This window comes from Antechinus flavipes, chromosome 5, assembly GCF_016432865.1.
Source record: "Antechinus flavipes isolate AdamAnt ecotype Samford, QLD, Australia chromosome 5, AdamAnt_v2, whole genome shotgun sequence".
Classification (NCBI taxonomy): Eukaryota; Metazoa; Chordata; class Mammalia; order Dasyuromorphia; family Dasyuridae; genus Antechinus; species Antechinus flavipes.
The window spans coordinates 204,566,772-204,584,072 of record NC_067402.1 but is presented as its reverse complement, the minus strand read 5'-3'; the positions used below and the strand labels follow the sequence as shown (position 1 = coordinate 204,584,072).

Here is a 17,301-nt window from a genome sequence, read left to right as displayed (position 1 = left end):
GGTACATGGCACAGCTATAATCTTAGTTCCTCAGAAATTACAAACCAAACTCAGTGGCCTGGGCTTAAATTGATTACCTTCAGCCATCCTGCATAGAAGAAGAATTGTAAGAGGGTAAAGATTGGAATGTAGAGATCTAAGTCATGTCCCGCATAGCCTTTGGTGGGATCCAAAAATTGACGTCCAATCAAGCATGCGAAGAAGAAGGTATAGACAGCAAGAGTGACAACCTGCAATAAAGAGAAATCTCAGTGAGGGATAGAGCCAGGAGGGGGATATGGAAGCCCAAATAAGGTTTGTAAGTAATTCTCTACCTGGGTGTAGACGAGTGGAATCCCAACCCAGTCATAGCCAAACAAGAGACTGCACCAGGATCGATACCGATTCATCTCCTAATTCAGAAACATACAGCTTTTGTGACTTGTTGAGATGACAGTGGGAGGGGTGGCAGTAGGGGTGGTAAAAATGGATGAGAGATGAACATAAACCAGGATTAAGAATGAAGACATGACACTTACAAGCTAGATCTATAGCTATCTATCTATCTATCTATCTATCTATCTATAGATATATATAATATGTATACATATATTATATATTAATATATAAATATATAATATATCTAAAAATATATAGCCAATAAATTATATATATTATGTATCACATATAAGATATATAATATATTCGTATATTATATATAATATATATAATTCATTAGATAAGTTTCGAGAAAAAACAGAGGTTCATGATTTTGTAGTTATATCTTATTATCATCATCATTATCATAATTGATGAATGCTTTAATGTTTGTAAAGCATGTTACAAGTGTTATCTCATTGGAACCTAAAGCAAGCATTACTCATGGGTATTTTGCAGATGAGGAAACTGAGGTAAGAGAGCTCAACCCATGGTCATCAAAAAGAGTGTTGGAGTTAGGATCTGAACATAGATCTCATCTGCTTCCAAGATTAATATTCTTTCTACCATAACATGCTGCCTTTCTTATATCATCTTTTATCCTTCATCAGTGTGGCAATATGGCTCAGTAGAACAAAGCAATAAATTTGGAGTCAGCGACTTGAATTCAAACTCTGGCTCTGATTCTAGTTGTATGTCTATGAGCAAGTCTCTTGAACTTGAGACTGCTTCTTCATCTGTAAAATGGAGAGAATGATAGTTAAATTAACTACTTCACAGGGATGTTATAATAAAATTAACAAGTAAATGGGGAGAAAATTAAAATTTTTTAAAAAGGGAGGGGTCAGAGGAGTAAAGGAGCTTTAAATTTTAACTCTATTGCTTCCTTATTGATAAGATGATCATGGGCAAGCCCTCCATGGGCTTCAAATTCCTTGCCTAGAAAATGAGGATTGGGTTATATTATCTCTTAGGTTATAATCAACTTCATATATATGATTCAAACTATGATTTTAAATGTTGATCAGAGGTCACAATAGATTTTTTTTTTTTACTGGACTTGTTATTTCCAATGGGAAACTCCCTCTACCAAAGCAAACTGACACTGGCTCTGCAACTTACAGTCTTAGAGAGTTGCTATGGGCACGCTAATGACTTGCCCAAAGTCACGCAGCCAGTATGTGTCAGATGTGGAACATAAACTCAGGTCTTCCTTACTCCAGGGCCAGCTCTTAACTGCTTTACCATTCTGTTCTTCTCTGGATGGAAAGATAAGGATTAAAAATTTAAATAAAGTCATTCTAAACATTTCAATAGGGAATTTTAGAAGATTGTAATTTGTTGTTAATTTTTTGGAAGAACTAACTACTTTTCTCCCAATAGAAAGAATGTATTACAGACAAGTAATATCCTCTTTTTTCATACTTGAAAATCATAATTTGATTTCAGCATAGGTTGAGGGCTCATGATCTGGCCCACTGCAATCCCTAATGAATTGCTTTGACCTTGTCTATTTTGAGGATTCCCCAATAAAATGTTGTTTTTAAGTATCCTGAAGCAAACTCTAAGTTTTAAATTTGTTCTGGAACTAATCCAAAAGTTGCTTGGAGTTAGACACTTTTAGCCTCATCTAGGTCCAGACTCTTTAAGGGGCATTATATTTCCTTGTTATAGAGCAAAATTACCAACCAATGTAATGGAGATGATGGTTCTTTCTTCTTGTTCCATAACTGCTAGCTTTTGTTTTTAGCTCATGAAATACTTACAGTCATTAATGATTGCAGATCAACACTGTCTCTGATTCTTCCCTCTTTTCGGGCTTTAGATGCCAGATTTCCAAACCATATGAATGGAACCCAGTATTTTAGATGGGGAGATTTAAGGTGATCAAATAATTTTCTTTCATCTGCTGTCATAAAACCTGGATAGAAAAGAAAGACATACTTTTTGTTTTCTTTCTTACCATTTTCCTTTTTGATCTGATTTTTCTTGTGCAGCATAATTGTAGAATTATATATAGAAGAATTGCACATGTTTAACATGTATTGGATCATTTGCTGTCTAAGGGAGGGAGGTGGGGGAAGGAAGGGAGAAAAAATTTGGACACAAGTTTTTTTGCAGAGATGAGTATTGAAAACTATCTTTGCATCTACTTTGAAAATAAAAAGCTATTATTTTTTAAAAAGGAAAGATAATGAAGTTAGTTACTTTCTATTCATTTCAATGAGCTTTTTTTTTTCAAACTTCTATGTTGTCATATTTAGAACTCTAAAAAAAGTGTAGGATAAGCCTTTGAGATGTTTACATTCTCCTTGGAGAGATTGGATTCTTATAACAGTATGAGCTAGCCTTGATGGCCACTGAGATGGCCACGTCTAGCTGAAATTCTATGATTTGGTGCTCATAATCAATAGCTCAGAACCTGGTATTTCTGGTTTATAGTAGAAGCTGTTGACTAATTGGACCTCTTGCTGAAGTCATTTTGTACCACTAAATCTACTCACAAATTTTTAAGATCATGTAGTCGACATAATTTTGCCCTTGAGTTAGAGGCAATATGATGTGGTAAATAGAGACCTGGATAGGAAAACCTGCATTTAAATATGACCTCTGAGCCTGGGCAAGTCTCTTAGTTTCTCAGTGTTCTGGGAAACTCTCTAAGGTATAAATAGTGCATTGTCAGAGGGGATTTCCTCATCTGGAAATTTCCTATACCAATGAATTCATGGGTCCACAATCCATTCCTATTTTATCCCTGAGATATGATTTCTTCATTACTTTAAGGACCTCTTATTTTATTGGTGTAAATATGCCCTTTTTTAACACAGATTGCATCTCCTCAATGACTTAGCCAACTGTCTCCATGATTCGTGAAAAATTCCTCATATGATGAACCACTCTGAATTTAGCTAGGGTGACACACAACAGATGTATTCTCCTTCACTGGGCCCATACCCAAAACCCATTTAGTTTGGTAATATTATTGTTGTTATTCACCACCCATTTTCAATTGTGTTCAACTCTTTGTGTTTAACTTTGACTTTTCTTGGCAGAAATATTGGAGTAGTTTACCATTTCCTTCTCCAGTTCATTTTACAGATGAGGAAACTGAGGCAGGGTTAAATGACTTACTCAGGACCACACCAGATTTGAACTCAGGTCTGCCTGACTCCAGGTCTGGCACTCTATCTACTGCATCACCTAGATGCCCCTTGATAGCACTACCAGAGTAGTACTTTGCTAATCTGGGCATTGAGAAACAAAGGTTGCTTCCATATTGGTATGAGATATTGATATAAGACATCAGAGTAGGACATTAGTGGAGAGGGACATGCAATGAAGCTTCCAAAAATGGCCATTTCTTTAGCTACAGGATAGTCTTAAAACTTAAAACAGTAAATAAGGCTTTGGGGTCACCCTGTATAATTTTTGCCAGACTTTTTAGTTAGCTTAGAATAACTTTCTCTCATACCATTTCTTTTTCATATGTAGATCTGGCATGTTATTTGCTAAAGTCTCAAGTAATTAGTCAGTGAGCAAATATCTATTAAACATCTATTATTAGATGCCAAGTATTGTGCTAACCAGTAGAATACTAGTTTTAAAAAATGGCAAAAAAAAAAAAAAAAAAAAAAAAAAAAACCATCCCTGCCCTCACAAAGCTTACATACTAATAGGGAAGTCAGCATGGAAATAATGATATATATTTGCAAGATTGGAAGCAATCTTAGACACAAGTCACGAGTGTTGAGAAAGACTCAGAAAAGTGTCTTACAGAAGGCAAAATTTGAGCTAAGATTTGAAGAAAACTGCTGTTTCTCCTAGTGGAATATAAGCTTTTTGAGGGCAGGGAACATATCGTTTTTTTCTTTGTAGCTCCAACTGCCTAGGATAGTGCTTGGCAGATGGTGGGTCTGTTTGTTGATGAACAACGTTTGATTAATTGGTTAATTGATATAGTCCTAGTTTGTGCCCTATTCCTGATGATTCCATATGACCTAAAATAGAACCAACCATGTGAAGCTAATCAAGCATCAGCCCTTTGAAGTATCTCACTGAGTGCTATTAATTTAAAGTGAATTCATTTCTGTTGTCCTTCCCTCCAGACATGAGGCAATCTTGCCATCAGCCAGGTAATTATTCCATTCCACTCTGAAGCTTTTTATCTGTTCCTAGAGTCATTATATGAGGCTTTCAGGGTAACTGACTCAGCTCTGGAAAGACACGCCAAGATAGGAACAGCTGGTAGAGCTCTCCATGTACCACTGTACCCTTGAGCATCGAGCTCAGGGGTACAGAGAGTACCCTGTGATTCCACTGGAGACTTCTTGCAAGAGTGAGAATGGCACAAAGCCTTAGCTGGGAAATAAAATTTCTAATTTTTTGGTAGGAAAAGACTGCAGATTTAAATAACCTACTATTCCAGGAAGGGCCCCCATCCTATATTAAATTAGCCTTCTTGTCATATTTTTTAAATTTAGGATATTTACCTTCATAACCACTTAACAACTCTGTCTTCTCAGGGTTGTAATTTTGGCTGGCTATTATCTGGCCACTGATATCAACAGAAACATTATTCACTTCCCAGGGACTTCAGTATCTAGGCCCTACATGACTATTACCAAAGGGCAAGTAGCATGGGATTAAATTTAAGGTGCCCAAACAGGATTTGGATGCCCTGCCTGCACTTAGTTATTCACATGTTGTCTCTCCCATTAAAATGGGAGCTCCTTGAGGGCAAGAATTATTTTTTTTGCCTTCCTTCCTATCTCCACAGCTTAGTAAATTCATAATAAATGTTTTTGGAATGACTAACCAATGATTGATTTTTTTTCTTTTCTAAATATATTGCTTTTTAAAACATTTCTACAGTTATCCCTTGCACATCATTAAGATGAGTGGTATAACAGCACTACAATTTGGAAAATTTGAGTAAAATTTTTTTGGCCCTCCCTTCATACCAGAGAAGTCTGTTTTTTTTTTTTCTTTTTCTTTTATGGGATGTTTATAATACCTCATTGTAAAATTTGGGTTAAACTATTTAGTCATAGTCCCTGTATTATCTATATATCTGTATGTCATCTACAATTCCAAAAACTCCCCCAAAATTCCCATTTAATTTTAATGCCAACCCTATATATATGCCTTGATGGGGAAAGTTGTGATGTGGAAGAGATAGGATAATTGTACCATACTTGTATCTAGAGTTCTAACTAAGGATTATTTTACCAAGCACAAAAGCCAGTTGTTTTTGTGGGGAGTGGGGAATTGGAAATAGGAGGAGTGGTGGAGGTATAGACCCCTGAAGAGCTGGCCTGTTAGGGGGGAAGGGGAAGAACAGACCTCAGAAGACATACCACAGTGACAAGGCCATAAATGTGTATAAGGTATCCTCCACGCTTGTCAGAGGTTACAAGCCCGGGGCCAGGCAAAGATTTGGCTATTGCACCATCCATTGAATGCTTGCAAAAGATTGGGGTCAGATTTACCAAAGAAAAGAAGCAAATCTTCCTCTAATATCTGCATCCACCCCTTGTCATTGCCCTAAGGCAGATCCAAAGTTTCCTCATCCAAAATTTGACCCTATTTTATCCCTCTTTACAGCCCCAAGCATTTAGAAGCATTCTCAAGAGGAAAGACTACAAATTAAATAACCTTAATACTCCAGGAAATTATAAATTAAGTTTCCCCTTATTTTCCTAAAATTTAAGATATTTACTTTCATAACTAGTTAACAATAACAAAGAGAATAAAACCAATTACTCAATTTTGCCAAAAATGTCAAAAGATAGTATAGTCAAACTCGAGTTTCAGAAGTTTCATTGATCTGGCCAAATTTTGCAAGTTTGTGAGTTTTTAGAGTAATATCTATGTTTTTGTCTTACTAAGAAACTTGGAGAAGCAGTTTTTCCATCTGAAAAATACATGATTCTAAATAAAAATTCATGGTACAACCAGTAATAACCATGGAAAACTTAGATAAGAGCTGTTACTTTAAGAAGTATCTGGAACTGAGGAGTGAGAACTTGGCTGGAGGGTCAGAATGGCTGGAATGCTTTGGTGCAAGTCTAAAGCACTTGGCCAGAGAATTTATACTGTAGTGTTTGCAAGCAAACAACCTTGTGCTAAGTAATCCTAACCAGAGGGAGCCTGATGCCATGGGAAGAACAGCAGACCAGCACTCAGAAGAGTCAGCTCTATTCTTGATGACCTGGATCACTTTGGACAAATCACTTAACATTTTTGGAGCCCAAAGTCCTCAACATAATTATGAATAACATAGATCCGAGCATAGCTGACAAGTTAGATGATAGAGTCATCATCAAAACAGATCTTTCCCTCATATGTATTTTATTTTATTTTTTACATGTATGTTAACTTTTTCAATATACATTTCTTTATGAATCATCTTGGGAGAGAAAAATCAGAACAAAAGGGAAAAACTATGACAGAAGAAAAAAAGACAGAAAAAAAAGTGACCATAGAATGTGTTGATTTACGTTCAATTTTCATAGTTCTTCAAAACAGATCTTGATAGCTAAATAGCTATGATGTTGGGCATAACTAGAATGAGTGTTGTGGTTGTACAACTGACTAGTGATAAATGTAAAATCATACTTGGATTCAAAAAATCACTTATGCAATCCAAGATAGGAGAGGCAGTTTTACTGGAAAGAATTGGGGAGTTTTAGTGATAATATTGACATAAGCCTATAATATTAATATGAGCTGAATACAAGTGTATATGCCAGACAAAAAATAAAAAGGAAATATCATCTTGGATTGCATTAAGATTATGGATTTAGAGTAATGGGATCACAGACTTCATCTATTTCAACCTTCTGACTATATAGTTGAAAAAATTAAAATCTAGAGAAAAAAAAAATTACCTGCCGAAGGTCACAACAGGTCGGAAGGGTATCACCAAGATTTAAGTCCAGATTCTCTGACTCCAAATCCATCACTCTTTCCATTATACAACCTTCCAAAAGACTCATAGTTTTTATCACCATGAGGTGATATTGGGAAGCTAGATGATTCGGTGGATTGAGTACTGGACCTAGAATTGGGAAAACTCATCTTCATGAGTTCAAATATGGCTTCATACACTTACTAACTGTGTAACCCTTGGCAGGTCATGTAACAATTTGCTTCAGTTTTCCCATTTGAAAAAATGAGATGGAGAAGGAAATGGTAAACTATTCTACTATCTTTACCAAGAAAATCCCAAATGGGGTCACAAAGAGTAGGACAAGAATGAAAAACAAGTCGACAAGTCCCACTGTACTATTCAGCAGTGGGTACCACATTTCAGGAAGGACATTGATAAGCAGGAAAGCATCCCCAAGAAGGATGCAAGGATGATGAAGGGCCTTTGAGCTCGTGCCATATGAGAAACTATTCAAGCTAGGGATGTTTAACACAGAGAAGACTCAGGTGAGACATGATGACTGTCTTTAATTATTTGAAGGCTTGTCAGGGAAGCTAGTAGTAGACAGAGAGTGGGGAGTGGAGTCAAAGACTCCTCTTTATGAGTTCAAATCTGGACTCAGACATTTCCTAGCTGTGTGATCCTAAGCACCTCACTTAGTCCTGTTTGCCTCAGTTTACTCATCTGTAAAATAAACTAGAGAAGGAAATGGCAGACCCAAAGGTGGTCACAAGGAGTCAAACATGTCTGGAAGAATTGAACAACAAAACAACATGTGGAAGAGGGAGTGACTTTGTTTTACTTAGTCTTGAGAGCAGAACCAAGAGCAATGGGTAGAAGATGCAAAGAAACAGATTTAGGCTTGATGTTAGGAAAAAGAAAACTTCTCAAAGATTAGATCTATCCAAAAATGCATTGTGTTATCTCAGTAGGTAATGGGTTCCTCCTCATGGAAAGTCTTCAAGCAGAGGCTGAATGATTGCCTACCCTGTGTTGTAATGAAGATTCTTTGTAGAGATGTAGGGATGGGTTGAGAAAATGGTCACTGAGTCTCCTTTTAATGCTAAAATTCTATGATTTTGTGATTTTTAAATAATCAGTAATTGAGTAAACATCAAGTAAAGTGCCAGACATGGCTTTAGGCTCTGGGAATACAAGTATAAAGAATTAAATAATCCCTACTTTCAATGAACTTACTTTACAGTAGAGAAGGCAAGAAATACTAGGTATCTGAGCAGCTTTAACCACTGTATAAGTGCCCAGCCTTTAAAATAATTGAAAATAAAATTGCATATATATATATATATATATACATATATATATGTATATGTACATATACATGTATATGTATATATACATATATACACATACACACACACACACATATATATATACACATATGTATACACATGCACATAAATACACACTAGAGATTAAACTAAAAAGTTTTACTTACTACATGAATCCACAACATAGCTAGGTCTTCATGTTTATCACAAATATCATGCACATTTATGTCCTTTTATCCCAGACTGATGTGATTTATTTGATAATTTAAATTATCTCACATTATTACAAACCAATGACCTCTCTCACTTAGCATTCTGACTTTGGCCAATTCCTTCATAGTACAAGATTATTCTTCTTCTCTTTATCCTTCATGCCAAACTTTTTCATCATACATGACTTCTCTAGGTAACAATATACTTTGAGACAAGAGATGGTACTATTGAAGGAGGGTGGGCAGATTCTTTGGGATTCTTTAGAATCTACCATATATTTCTCAATGGTAAAATTTTGCAGAAGAGATACAAGTTGTCCTTGAGGGTCTCCTGTCCCCATCCCAAAGCCTTATTGAAATCTTGCATCCCTTTTCTCATATTACTTATCAGTTCTCTCTGCCCACTATGGTGTCAGCAGCTGTGTCCCATATCTGAGAACCAGCCATGATATTTTGCCCCATCCCTGAACTTCCTGTTCCATCCAGAGCCCTTGGCATAGAACTAGGACAGTCTGGAGAGTCAAGGAGGCATGGGCCAAGTGGGAAAGCCAACATATGGGACACGAGTCTCTTTGAGCAGCCTCAGATCTCAGCTCCTAGATGAGTCAGCTATCCTTACAGCTAGGTAAGGTAAGTGGTCCCACTATGAGTAGTAAATTCAGGGAGGTAGAAAGCCCTTCCCATTCCACCCTAAAAACAACAAAAATAACAAGACATTATCCTGGGAAGTCATTTCTTCTCCCATTCTTTCCCCTCATGATGCTCAAAATTTCCTCCACATCATATAAAATTTTTCATTCCTTAATAAGAATTGTCTAAGTCAGTGGTTCTCAAAGTATAGTCTAGAGAATCCTGGGGATCTCTGAAATCCTTTTAGAGGGTCTACAAATTCAAAAATAGTTTTTATTTCCAATATGGTAAATGTCTATAAATATAATCCAAATAAACAAAAACGCTTTGGGGAGATCCTCGATAATTTTAATAGGATAAAGATACTTAAAACAAAAGTTTGAGAACCACTGTCTTAGAATATGTGTCATTGGATATCACTTGAGTGGGCAAGATTTTAATTTAAATGCATTAACAGGGCAAATAACATTGATTATCAATTAAGGAAGAAACAAAGAGAAAAACATTAAGAACCTTATAAGTGGAGGAGTTGGTGGAAAAGAGAAAGAGGGGTTGTGTAAATAAAACTTCATTTATTTGATAATTCTGTCTATGGTTTATATTTATGCCTAGAACTATTGCAAGAACACAATAAAGCATTTAATTATCAGCCATGATCTCATCTTTCCATGTAATAATAAAAATGAATGTAGCGGAGTCTACTAACTTCCTCTTTCCTCTGCTTGCCCTATTTCCTTTGATTCAAGATGGCACAAATTTAGTGTAAGTCTGACAAAAGTCTGGCTCACTAAAGCAAGCTTTTGTATGTGTGTTCCTAAGTTTAGTTCTGTACCTTTGGCTATTTTCATGGGTTTCAGATGCAAAAAAAAAAGATATTTATCGACACTCCACCTGGGTTTTCCTTCAAAATGACCTTGAGCGATTTAGGTAGCTCAGGTAACTTTAAAAATTCTAAGTTGCTGAGTGGTTGTTCATCTGCTTTGGTAGAGGGAATTTTCTCACTAGTATAATAATAGTAATTATTATTATAATTATTTATGTAATACTTGAAATTTTACAGAGCATTTTACAAATATCTTATTTTATTCTTACAACAATCTTGGGAGGTGTTATTATTGTCCCAATTTACATATGAGGAAAATGAGGCAGAAAGAGTTTTTTTTTTTTTTAAGTGATTTGATCAAGGTCACACATCTAATCTGTGACCAGATTTGAACTTGGTTCTATCTATCCAGATTCCAAGTCCTTAAGCTGTCTCATAGGATTTGCCTATGCCAAAGAAATCACAGGTCTTGTTTTGAAAAAATAGTTATTAATCTAATAAATAATCATGACTGATTCCAGGTTTTATTTTCTGTCCATTATATAATATACCTATGAACTTTTCCAAGAAAGTGCAAGATTTGGGAGATTCCATTTCCACGATTCAAATCCAGCCAGTCACATTCCATTTAATTGTCCACACAACATAATTTTACATTTTTCCCCCAAGATATTTTAATCTGATTCAGGTTGTACTCAAATGTTGTTGCTCTAGCCTAGAACACTGAGAGCTTAAGAAACTTGCCCCGAATCACAAAGTTAATATGTGTTGGAGCTAGAACATGAACTCAGTTTTCTTGACTTTGAGGCCCAATTTCCTGTCACTAAACCATGAAGTCATTAACAGCACTATTAAGCAATGTAGTCAAGATAAATCACTGGACAACCAAGTTGACCCATTACCAAATGCTTTTTTGGTTCTGATAATTCAACCAATTTCAAATTCACCTAAATATAGACTATCTCTCTCAAAGAAGACCCAGATTGTTATGAGTCCCCATAGAGTTTCAGCAAAAACATTGAAATGCTGGTTTGGAAACAATGGCCATCTATTGTATACAAAATCCTCACAATATTCATAATCTAGCAAAATAAATTCTTCTATTGATCATGACTCAAAGTGTATATTTCCAAGAGAATAATGTTTTTAAATGAATAAACTAAAATACATGGTATTACAAAAATAACCAAATATATCGAAATAAAGATGCATTTTTCCCCCTTATCCAACTTCATGGAGTTCTTGATATCTATCCATGGTGTCTATTCATCTTACCCCAGGTTAAGGGCAGCTATAGAGACACCTAAATACCATATATTAAAAAGAGCAAACATAGAAAAGGGTTTAAAAAGAAGATTCTTTGGGAAGGATCTCAAAAGGAAGGGAAATAAACTCACAATACCTGCTTCTACCACATGATCTATTGTTGGAAATCTTTTAAACACAGCCGTGCTCACTGAGCGGAAGATGAGCAAGGAAGTTAAATTGACATAGCGCATGAGTGTTCTTCTGAGTAAACGCCCATATTCATCTCTTCCATGAACGCTGCTGGAAATCAGGAACATCAGTCTGTCTGGCCATGGCAGATTGACAAACTGGTTCCACCACCGGTTCACCACCAGAGTTACATAAAACCCTAAAGAATAAGAGAGTTAAAATGATTTTTATTTCCTCAAAAATATAATTTACATGGATGCATTTTAGTGGAATTTGACCGTTTTGGGGTAGAGAGATGTTACCCCACACCTTTACAATATTGCCCTATAGGAAATGTGAAATATATATTATGGCTGGTATCATGTGGAACCTGGTAAGTGGATATTAGACTTGAGATAATGACTGCAAAACAGACAGTTAGTGAACAGAAGGCCTTGAGATTAATATCTCAAACTTGTCCAATGTTAATTTAGCAAAAGCATCTTTGAAGGCGAAATTCTTATGCATGATGGTAACTTCTTATTGCAAGCAGTTGCTTTTTGGACATGCCCCTCAGCTTGGTAACACTTCCATGCACAGTCATCTGTGTCATCCTAATGGAGACAGCTGGGTGGCTTCATTCTGCATGTAACCTATACTTACCAAGCACAAAGGTTACTGGAATTTGTTCAGCATATCTGTCACAGTAAATTGATAATTTTTCAAAGTAACGTTTTTGGGCTCCTGTAAGTAACAATCTGGAGCAAAAATAAAATGCACATCCCTTTATGATATTGTACTTTTGCACCTGCTCTGCATGTGATATTAAGTGCAAACAACTAAGCAAAAGAAAAATAATTTTTTGGCAGCAACCAGGAGCAAAGAAAGGAAATGTACCTGAACTGACAAGTGGGTATTTAAACATGGTAATTGCTTAATATTTCAAGCAGTAAAATTGTCACATTTATAAAAGATTAGTGATTGTTAAATATAGGGTTTGAATAAACCCTTGATTAAAAAAAAACCAAAACCTTCTGTTTTTATTACTTTTTTAATGGCTCCAACTAATAAAGATTGATGTATTAATTTTAAAATCAGGCAATTCTTTCTCAGTTCACTAGGGATACTTCTACATGAATGAAATGGTTTATACTTATTAGAATAACTATTAAAGTGAATTCAGAATTATTTATTCTAAAGTTAAATCTTATTTTGTATATCTCCAAAAAGCAGATAGAAAATTAGGAAAAAACTGGTATTTTTAGATGCATGAAGATCAGTTGGAAATTATATACTATAGCTTTGATCCAATTTAGAGTGTTATTTTTCTGAGCATATTCTCTTTTAATTCTCTTAATTTAGCTTAATTGTTAAGCCAACATTTATTTAAATGCTCATTAGTGCTATTCCCATATGGGGACAGAATGTAGGTTTCATTCTGAAAGAAAATTGAATTTAGAAAGATTTATTTGTGAACATACTTTAGCCTTTCCCTTTTAAAGTATAAGCTCCTTGGGGGTAGCTAGTTAGTGTAATGGATAGAGTACCAGCCCTGAAGTTGGGAGGATCTGAGTTCAAATTTGACCTCAGACACAACACTTCCTGGCTGTGTGACCCATGGCAAGTCACTTAACCCCAATTGCCTCAGCATAAATAAAGTAAAAGCTCCTTGAAGTGGGAGCTGGGTCCCACTCATTTTTGTGCTTTTCTTAGTAACCTATTTACTGTTTTGCCCATAATAGATATATAGTAAAATTTGAAATAACTTTAATCAGTTTAGCATAGATTATAAAATAAACACCAATATATACAAGGGTAATCTACAGAAGTCAAGCTACATTAATGAAGAAAAATTCAGAAGAGGACATAATTAAGAAGCTGTAAAGGTTCAGGTTAAGACAGTGGAAATCTGTAAACTGGGCAAAGGATACAGGAACCACTTTGGAGGATCAGAGGAAAAGAGGCAATAATTAGTAGCCAATAAGTGAACTGAGAAATGAGATCATAAAAAGAAGAGAGAACGGGAAGTTTGGCCTCAGATCAGAAGAACTTTGAGATATATAGACTGTTATTACAGAGTCATTCAGAAAGACTGATCACTTAAGCCAAAGATTACAATCAGATTAATTCTGAGCTACTTTGGCTTATTTATGTATGGAAAGAGCCAAAGATGGTTTACAAATGGTTTGTAAATCTATCTATCTATCTATCTATTTATCATTCCATCAATCATCTATCTATCAATCCATCCATTAATTTATGTGTAGTTTAGCATAGGACTGAATGACAAAGATTCAAAAAATATAACTGAAAAGGTCTTCAGAGTTTATCTAGTTCTGTCTAAATTAAGAGAAAAATGATCAAATCTATAAAGTATGATTTTGTTTACAAATCTTTCTTTTGCCAAGTGTAGTTATTTGCTCATTTTAGGTAATCTTTTAATAATTTTTTTAAAACTAGGGTCTTGGTAATGAGTAAATAAGAACCTGTTTAATGCTTTGTATAGCTTTTGAATTCTCAAATCAGAGAACACATTCAGACAGCATATTCAAGCTTTCTCACTTACTATGTAATTTTAAGTAAGTTATTTCATACATTTTACCTATTTTCTCACTTATAAAATGAATGAGGTTGGATTGGAAGAGCTCTAAATTCCTTTCCAACTCTAAAATTCCATGATTTGATGACTCCAAAAATTTAAACAGAATACTAAATCATGAATTTTCTAATTTTTCTTTGTTGTTGTGGACATTAACTATCTTTAGAAAGAACATATTTATATACAAATATTGGGGAGGCTGGATAACCTCAGTGGACAGAGCATCAAGTAAGGAAATCAGGAAGACCTGAATCCAAATTTGACCTCAACTAGTTAACTAGCAGTGTGATTCTGGGCAAGTCACATTTAATCTCCATTTGCCTCAGTTCTTTCATCTCTAAAATGGGAATAATAATAGTACTTACCTCCAAGGATTGTTGTGAGGATCAAAGAAAAGAATATCGGTAAAGCACTTAGCACAGTGCCTGGTACATAGTAAACATTGTATAAATATTAGCTATAATTGTTTAATATAATTCTGTGGGATGTATTAAGTATTGGAGTTAAGCCCCCTTTTGGAGCAAAAGCTGTTTTAAGCTTTTAAAGGAATGTCATTAACATTAACACCAGCAGCAAATTCTTGTTAATGAAAACAAATCAGTATGACAATTCTTCTGGACTGATTTCTTGTTTCTTCAGTATTCTGAAAGTTCAGTTTATGACATTTGGTGAAATGTTTCCTCCTATCTTTGACCGAAAATATTAGCTAAAAGTTAAATCTACATGTCTTTCTGAGAGCCCTTAGTGATACTAAAGAGAATTCCTTGTGGAAAAAAATTAAATAAGAATTTGTCTATCTGCATAGAGAGAAAGAATGAAGAACAGACTGTAAAGCAATGAAAACATGGAATCATAGAATGTCATTTTTGAAAGAAATCTTATTGGCCACCTAGGACAATTCATATCTGAAAAATAATCCCTTATATCATATAGCTGGTGATATAAGGGATTATCCCTTATTGTGGATTGTCCATATAGCTGGTAAGTGGCTGTCTAGCCTTAGCTTGAAAACTCTAATGAACAAATCCATTACTTTCCAAGGTAGCCCATTGCACTCTTGGACAGCTCTAATTGCTTAGAAGTTGTTCCTTAAATTTGTCTCTTTGCAATTTTTACCTATTGGTCCAATTTCTTTCCTTTAGAGACAAGGAAAACCAGGCTAATCCTTTACATTGGCCTTTCAAATATTTGAAAATAGTTATTATATCCCCCTGGGTCTTCTCCAAACAAACATATCCTTGTCTTTCAAGAGTCTTGATAGGACATGAACTGAAGACCTTTCACCACTTTGCATTTTCAAGACATAGCCATGAACTTTATTTATTTTACTTCTCCATTAAGAAATGTATGACAAACCAATACTAACCTCTTGAATACATATCTCCACAGTAGTTTGAATGAAAACAAGCAAAGCTCCTTTAGAAAAAGGTTACATTTCAGCCAGAATCTATTTTTCAGCAATAGGTAGGGCACTGACTATTTAATGTTTTTGGAAAGCTGCATCTGTTGTGAACTTAAGATTATTAAAATTACAAGTAAGATTACTTGCTTGGATAAGGATTTCAGTCTTAAGCCTCTTGCTACTGAACAAAGAATACTATTATTCAGTTACATTTTTGAATATGGTAAAGACTTTAAATTATCAGCTAATTATCCAGCTGATAATAGAACTATCTGTACATGATGGTTAGCATATACTTAACGGTCTAAACAGTGTTAGGGATCAGTTCAAATAACTTGACTGGAGGAAGAGAGGATATAAAAAGAACACATGCAAAAAGGCAAGTCATATATATACATATATATATATAAAGCAAAATCAATCAGCAGCCAAAGGGCTCCAATTATTGAGACTCTATACCTTTGTATCATATTGAATTACTGTATAAGGAAGCATGCAAAAATATCTTTAAAGTACCTGTACATCATACTTATTGCTGTGTAAAGAATAGCAAAGGCAATAAATTCCCTGTAAAGCAGTTTGTAGATGCTGCCTCTCCACTTGAGGAGTAATCTATGAAATCCAAAAAAAGTAGCATTTGCTACCTTACTGGAATAAGTGACAGTCATCTTCTGGTTAATGAGTTTCTGGAAAAGCAAAAAGAAAAAAAAAACACCAGTTACAAAAAATGTGGCAGCTAAGGCATTTGTTTTATCTTGAGGGAAACCTAACCCACTAGGCAAACATCCTTGATCCATGAGATACGGAGATTAAGGAATCCTTGGATAAAGGTTATCATTTCAACAGAATTCTTAAATGTTTTTAAAAATGATAAATTTAGTGAGCATCAATATGCAAATATTTAGAATCCAAACAAGAAAACAGAGAAGTAGCAAGATGAAGTCAATGGAGCATTGGGCCTGGAATCAGGAAGGCTTGGAATTGAATCTTGCTTCCAGCATTTATTAGCTAATGTGATCCTCCTGGTCAAATCACTGAGCCTGAATATGCCTCAATTTTCTGATATTTAAAATGAAAAGGTTGGATTTGATGGCTTCTAATGTCCTTTTAAGTCCTAAATCTATAATTCTGTGACTTTATAACATGAAATGACAAAAACTCCCACTACTTATGAATTTTAAAAACTGAATATTATCTTTACTTTTTTCGCCCTGAATCAATTGGGTTAAGTGACTTGCCAAGGGTCACACAGCTAGGGAGTGTTAAGTGTCTGAGGGCAAATTTGAACTCCGGTCCTTCTGACTTCAGAGCTGATGCTCTATCCATTGCACCACCTAGCTGCCCCTGAATATTCTCTTTAACAAGAAAGTAATTAGCCTAGAGGTAGCTAGATGGCACAGTGGATAGCGTGCCAGATCTGGAGTCAGGAAGCTCCTTTTCATGAGTCCAAGTCTGACCTTGGATACTTACTAGCTATGTAACCCTGGGCAAGTTACTTAAACTTGTTTGCCTTAATTTCCTCATATGTAAACTGAACTGCATTTTTCAGCATTTTTTGTGTATGTATGTATATTTTTAAACA

At 35.1% G+C, this 17,301-nt stretch overlaps 1 protein-coding gene across 1 annotated transcript in view; it reads right to left on the bottom strand.

The window, feature by feature from the left end:
* BEST3 (bestrophin 3) overlaps window positions 1-16,399 on the bottom strand; it is a 51,962-nt gene extending 35,563 nt beyond the window's left edge. Inside the window, exons 1-6 of the mRNA XM_052001475.1 lie at window positions 16,236-16,399; window positions 12,382-12,476; window positions 11,705-11,938; window positions 2,184-2,338; window positions 315-392; window positions 78-230 (exon numbers count right to left, since the gene is read on the bottom strand). Of these exons, the coding sequence (XP_051857435.1) occupies window positions 78-230; window positions 315-392; window positions 2,184-2,338; window positions 11,705-11,938; window positions 12,382-12,476; window positions 16,236-16,387 (867 nt within the window). The 5' untranslated portion in view covers window positions 16,388-16,399. The remainder of the gene's footprint in view (window positions 1-77; window positions 231-314; window positions 393-2,183; window positions 2,339-11,704; window positions 11,939-12,381; window positions 12,477-16,235) is intronic.
* Between the last annotated feature and the right edge of the window lie 902 nt (window positions 16,400-17,301).